The sequence below is a fragment of the Gnatocerus cornutus genome, chromosome 5 (assembly GCF_029298725.1).
Source record: "Gnatocerus cornutus isolate USDA-ARS CGAHR chromosome 5, icGnaCorn1.1, whole genome shotgun sequence".
NCBI classification, from domain to species: Eukaryota; Metazoa; Arthropoda; class Insecta; order Coleoptera; family Tenebrionidae; genus Gnatocerus; species Gnatocerus cornutus.
In genome coordinates this window covers 14,299,216-14,306,204 of record NC_142237.1, presented here as the reverse complement: position 1 = coordinate 14,306,204, position 6,989 = coordinate 14,299,216, and the positions used below count along the sequence as shown (strand labels likewise).

Here is a 6,989-nt window from a genome sequence, read left to right as displayed (position 1 = left end):
CTCCCTGAGTGGAATACAAAATTTTAATCTCCCAAAACAGAATTGGGCATATTTCAGGATACATCGTTCCAATTTAGCAAACGCCGGCGGCAAAGCGTAAATTTGCCCCACAATAAAATTTAATGACTCATAAAAACGGGGCCGCAACTCAATGAAAACCATACCGAATGCAGTCCTCCTCTGCTAAATAAGACAAGCCTATGTAAAATGCAACTGCAATCACGTGACGACATTAACATTGAAACCTTGACCCAATCGGAGGGTCAGGAAAAGTGCGCGCGTCGTGGATTACTACATGCGCCGCGACGGCGAACGTCAAGCTCGTTACGGTTGAGTCAGTAAACTGTTGCTGAAGTCGTCGCGACAAGTTTTGAGCGGACGCAAGAAGTTCGCGCCGTGATTATAGAAAATTTAGAAAAACATTCCGTAGAAATTTTTTTCTGAGTGCGGGAATTTTTAGTTTGTGCTTCTACAGTTTATTTTGATTGAGAAAAAAAGTTTAAATGATGGAAAGTGTCGTTAAAACTTTTTTGAGAGGATAAAATATGCAGTGCAGTGACATCGTAAACACAGAAAATTTAGTTTTGTGTAAAGTATCGACTTTTTTTTATTCAAAATGATGCTGTTTGACATTTACTGGGCGCAGAAGCTTCTTTAATTATTATGTTTGAGTGACGGTGTTTGCAGAAATTTTTTTTTGAAGATGTCTCTTATTCTTATTAAAGGGTATCGATTTTGACTACTGAAACATTTTCAAGGTTGTCAGCTGAATCTTACAATTAGAGTGAAGTTTGCGATGGTTTCGACAAAATCAATTAGTTGTCAGCTGATCCTTTTAAATAATAAAAATGTTGGCACTGATATTCATAATAAATCAGCATCAATATTTATTAAGGTAATATCACCATAAACTTATTTTCAAAATTCTCTACGGATGGTTAAGATATTGGCAATTTTTACCAGCCCGAGTTTCTTCCTTATAAATAAAGAGAAAGTTTTTTGAGTTATTCGATTTAAACTCCACAGAGAGTTTCTAGCCATTTACGCTGTAGCGTCTCGCTTTATATTCAATAGTTTTCTAGAATCTATTTCAATTGATTTTGTTGCTCCATGCTCTTGTTTTCAATCGCTATAAAATTCTATGCAAGCGAGAATTAAAACTACGATTTCAAAATCTTCCAGAGAAAATTTGAGTTTCACGTCGAGGGAACTGCTGCAAATTTATCACCTCCCATATTTATGAGAGTTGCAAATTTTAAACATAAAATGTGCAAATTAGGGGGAACTTAATCAGTGTATGAGTACTTGCATCGTTGGCTCTAAAAAGGTTTTAAAAGCAGAATTTTGAAGCCGCGCTTTTGAAATTCCATTTTCTGGTCAATTAATTATTTCCTAAAATTTTGTATTTCAATAACATAATATTAAATTTTCCATTTTCTAATTTTTGTTTTGTAATCAAATAAAACATTTGTGAGCTTTCAATATTCAAATCCGAAAGAGTTCGGTCATTCCCAAATCGATAACTGGTTTCGTGTTATTATCTAAAACACAAACCCTCCAAAGAAACTTTTATCTGATGAAAATTTCAAGGAATGTTACTTCTCTAATTTGTGGTTACACTTACACAAGGCGAAGGTAAATAATCTCTTAGTTTGCGCTCATTTGTGGTGGCTCTAGGCTAAGGAATTATGAAGGATTTCAGACATTAACTGTTTAATTGTGGCTTGCTGAAAATTATTCAGGTTTCAGATCTGAGCTTTGGTAAGTTGCAGAGTTCCTGAAATACTGATACACAAATAAATCATTTTTCACGTAATTAAACCTGAAAAATATCCCCGAGATTTGTCCGGTATGTTTTACACATGTCTTTATTGCTTTTCTCTCTTGATACAGTTCACGAACAGGAATTTCTAGCATCATAAAATTTTATTGGTTAAGTTTCGTAGGTAATAAGTGTGGGGTGTTTTGCGGCATCTGTGGGCAAAATTCTTGTGACAAAAAGTGTTCAGAGAAACGGAAATTATTTTCGTTCAATAATAAATTTCAACCAAACAATTCTGTATTCATACAAATAGTTTCACTCCGGAAAAACAAATAAAACCGAGCACTTTTTGTGTTTCAATAATAAATTCATGTAGGGATAAATCAGGTTTAGCTGTCAAGTGCATAGCTAACAGAGCAATTTATTTAAACGACATGTGCATTAAAGAAATCGATCCATTTTAACAATTTGCTTATCAAATGGAGAAATTACTTCTTTTCTTAAATTGGGCGCTGATGACTTTCAGTACTTCTCTCATTAAATTTCTTTTTACCACTTTCTGTCCCAAATTTATCGTCGTAAAAAAGATAACCAATTGCGCTTTAAGCTACACTGTGTCAATTTGATTGTAAAATCGATGGTAAAAGTGTACAGAAAGAAATTTGAAATGTACGTGTGAAATTAATTTCTATCACGTTTGCACAGAAAGGGTTTATTCAGTGCTAATTTTTAAAAGTTAACATCGGTAAGGCAATGAGCTTTTTATGGAAATTATTGCACAGAAGCTTCCTCTGTACATTACTCTTGGCTAAAAGCGGTCTACACAATCGATTTAATCTGGAAGCACTTTAATTACTTTTGTCTTTCGGAGCGTATGTAACTTTTTAAATAGATTGGTGCTGAGGAGCTCTTAAATGGTATACGATGATACTGAATTTCTCAGGAGTGTTAAATTATAGCAGCAAACTTTTTAATTTTTGCAACACACACTGCGTTTTAATTAAAGAAACTGTTTTTTTTTCGCGATTAATTAAACTGTCTGTGTTCACGATTCCACAACAGTAATTCCAGTGAAGAAGCAACAGTCTAAATTAAAATGAAAATGATCGGTGCGTCTGCACAAATTTCAATACTAACGAAGCTAATATTCATCGTGATTTAGTGCAAATTAAATTTAAAACTAGAATGGAGATAAAAGCTCAACACAAAGTGGTGTCTATTATGGTGAACAACGAAGTAATTTACTAAAGTTGTGCGGAATATAAAGCAAAATACACAAAGGAATGCTTTCTCATAAACATGCAGGTAAGGGTTATATTTTATTTACTATCAATACGACACGATCTGTGGTTGTGAGATCGAATAAAAATAGGATTCGTTGGAGCAAATTGGTGAATCGAGAGACGACAAAGATGCTCTTTTGTTCTGAATGTTGGAACACTTATCTTCGGCTACATGAGTCGTCTTGTAAATGGAGGCGATAAATTGTCTTAATATTACGTCTGAAAATAAAATCAGTTCTTTCTATTACATTAGGAAGTTCTGCTGATCACACTTTTCTTTGTATCTGGAGCTTGAACATAATTTTTCAGCTTAAGAGAATGACACCAGTTTGTTTAGGAAATTAAAATAAGTAAATAGAACTTCCGGGTTTCAAAGTGATTTGTAGTTACTCTATCTTGGGAATTTAAAGAGTTTTGATGTGAATACATAGTGCGCCAAAGTAATTTGCACTAAGCTCCTAAAAGTGTTACAGTTGCGTTATTGAAACTCATGCGAAAGAGGACTTTGCGGAACAACCTAAGTTGTGCAATAAACTTTTCTAGTGGTAGATCTTGCTTAGATAATTTTACCTTCTCGTCCAACCTTTCTAGATGTTATCAATTTTGCACGGATTTCCCGATATTATTGGGTAGAATGAAAGAATATTTTTTCAAATCCGACATTTTTGTTGGGGACACAAAGCGCCAAATGATTGATGACATAGGACGCGTCGGTGACGTTTAAAAATGAGAGTAACGTAAATAACAGTGTATTTGATAATTCACCACGTTATTAAAAAGTAGCCCACATCATATATTTCATGAAAGATGAAAAAGAAAATTAATGATTTGGCGCAGAAAAAATTAAATTATCATAATTTTTAATGGTACAGTGAAGACACTTCTAGTTAATTTATGTGATTGAATTTTTTGACGTTAAATTGCTGAAATATCTCGTTGTTTGTCGGATTATTCACAATTTCACTCATTTATTTTTGAAAAATCATAACCGAAACGTCACCCTCACGGACATATTGATTTGCTGCTCACTCTGATATGTGCTCTAATTCATTACATATTCGGAGCAAACTTAATTCGTAAAATCATTAATATTTAAAAATCTGAAACTGGAGTAACGCACTCAACTTTTAGAAGAAAATTTATCGGATCAATTCTTGTGTTGACAAATTATCAAAATTACAATTTATTCCCAAACACCAAATTTTGACAAAAAATGCTGACGCGCGTTTCGAGAGCGATGATTAATTATTAAGTTTAATCATCGGTCTGATGATGATTGCATTGCTATCGAAACGCGCGTCAGCATTTTTTGTCAAAATTTGGTGTTTGCGTCAGCATTTTTTATCAAAATTTGGTGTTTGGGAGTAAATTGTAATTTTGATAACTCAACTCTTAGGCTTGAGCAGACTTTTGAAAGATTCGATCATAAATATTATGAAAGAAAGTTTTAATGTAATTTTTTCTATTAGCTTGAAGACTATGTCGTCTACGTCCAAACTGTAAAGTTAAATTTCTATTCTACAAATAGACAAAAAACGCGGTTTTCTCTACTTCATCTCAACTTTTTCTTCAAAATACACCAGAAGATTATTTTCACTGAAATCTGTATTAAATAGTGAACAGTTTGGTTAAATCATTCATTCGTAAAAAAAATCTTTTTTGGTGAACTTAAGTATGTTAGTAGTAAAAAAAGTAAATATATTTTATATGTAGCTATTAAACACGAGAGAGGAAACACTTTTAGCCCTTGATTTTTAGTTTTCCTCAATTTTTCGTAACTTGGGAAACAACAACACTCGGGTTACAAAAGCACCTTCATACTATAATTTGAAAAACGTATTCTAAGTTTTTGAAATGTTACATCAAAAGCAAATGTCAACTTCTGGTACAATCCTTGCAACCCTTACTACTGTATAACCCAGAAAAGCGGCCACTTACCTCACACATAAAATATTTGCAAGCAGCTAAACGTAAATGCTTGTCCTATTCAAATCGTATCTATTACCGCCAAGGATTGGCAGTCAAGTAGATGCACTGGAAACCGCAAGTGCAACAAGATAATGTAACTTTCGAGAGACTGAATCCAATTAGGCGACTTATCAAGCCATCCAAACAGTGCTTGAAACTAATTAGACTTTCTAATAAAAACAATTTGTAACTACTAAATCGTCACTTTTCTTACACGAAGCATTTTGAAGTACAAAAGCATCTTCCTGTCGTTAACGCTTGAAACACTATCCATATTAAAGCTTACAGTACTGAAACAGTAATGGAACGTCGGATGCACTCTGCATAATTAGTAACACAAGACATAATTACAACGTCGGTAAGGTCAGGTTGATTATAGTGCTTTTATGCGGATTTGTTTGTGGTCGGTGTAGTATGATCAAAGCCATTTGTAGTAAAGTTGATGAATAAACTATCAGCCACTGAAAGATCCGCAAACTTTGTTTTTAAATTACAATTGTCGAATTACAGTGTAAACACTATTAATATGTTTCATTAAAATAAGCATCAAAAATAAGCATCAATCGTTTATTTTCTAAAAATTTTGGAGCTGTTATATAAACTACGGTAAAAGTAAAAACAGATTAGAAATTAGGTATTCAACATGCTGTGTATTTTAAATCCGTCATGATTAAAAAATGCTTTTTAAGGTTACATCGTCCCTAAAGTTAGCAATGTTATTTTAGTATACTTTGGTAATGTTATGTAAAAACATCACAATGTTTATTCTACCGGAAAGTACACTTCACGCTTTTAAAGCTTTTTTCTGGAACGTGTTCTTATATTCTTATTTGATATTTTAACTTTTCCGTAAATAAAACCGGTTATTCCACTTACAATTCCAGGAGAAATTTGACAAAACGATTGGAGATTTTACAATCTTTAATATTGGTCACCAGTTTTCAGAAACTTCAAACCTAAATTCGTAGTTAGCCTCATTGTATTCTTTATTAGTTCTCAAAATTCTCATATCTTCTTAATAGGGTGTAAGATCATTTAAATATGAGCCGATATCCAAAATATGCAGTTTTTATCAACTATGCGAGTAAGCAGAAACATTTTTCATATTTCTTCCCACCGACCTATTTCTAAACCCAAAACTAGACTGCAAGAACTGATTTTCAAGTGCTTGGAGCAGAAAAGTTGGCAACGCATTACGAACATTTTGGCTTATTTTTTAGTGTGGATCGATATTTAATCTAACAATGAACTCGGTTGACTTTTTCAGTCTCTGTACTGCCATTCCCTCAAAGCAAAAAGGAGTTAAATGCTACTGTACACAATTGTGAGATTGAAAACTTCTCCTAGAAACTGTCTTTTGTGTAGGCTTAGTGATCTGGGTATTGCGTTACAATAAAGATTCCAATCTCGCATTTTCGATTGCTGACCACCGTAGAGCATCAATTTATTACAAGAAGACTATATCTGGACAGAGTTTGTCGTTTGTCTTCGGAAATGGCCTAGGATTAATCAATAAATTTAAGCACCACTTTATCGGAGAACAATGAAGTTTTCGGTCGATGCATTTTGGTAATTGATTGATTATTTGAAATAATAAGAAGACGAATCACTTATAAGAAGAAACGTAAGGTCACAGGACCCCTATAATTTAATTAGACTGTCTGTAGACGCAGCTAATTTGCTAACTCAGAACATTGCTTCCAAATTATGCTGAAAACATCCAGACTTTCAATGTTTTCATGCTCAGAAAATGTAACGTCTTTAATTGCGCTTTGGGACCAATTACGAGCCTGAAAGAACTTATTGTTTCTTTGCAATTTTATGATTGTGTAGGTTTGTTTGAAACAATGTTATACTGTTCATGATAATTTTAGATTTAATGGACAGAGCGATATATTAAGAGACTTTTTCTTTAGAAATGTTGTCAAAGGCTATAAAATTATTTTGAACAAGTTTATGTGTGTGCGCGTATTATA

At 33.2% G+C, this 6,989-nt stretch overlaps 1 protein-coding gene across 1 annotated transcript in view; it reads left to right on the top strand.

Moving 5' to 3' along the window:
- The first annotated feature begins 338 nt into the window (after nt 1-338).
- LOC148174899 (uncharacterized) overlaps nt 339-6,989 on the top strand; it is a 29,222-nt gene continuing 22,571 nt past the window's right edge. Inside the window, exons 1-2 of the mRNA XM_088037437.1 lie at nt 339-588; nt 2,825-3,067. Of these exons, the coding sequence (XP_087893563.1) occupies nt 3,062-3,067 (6 nt within the window). The 5' untranslated portion in view covers nt 339-588; nt 2,825-3,061. The remainder of the gene's footprint in view (nt 589-2,824; nt 3,068-6,989) is intronic.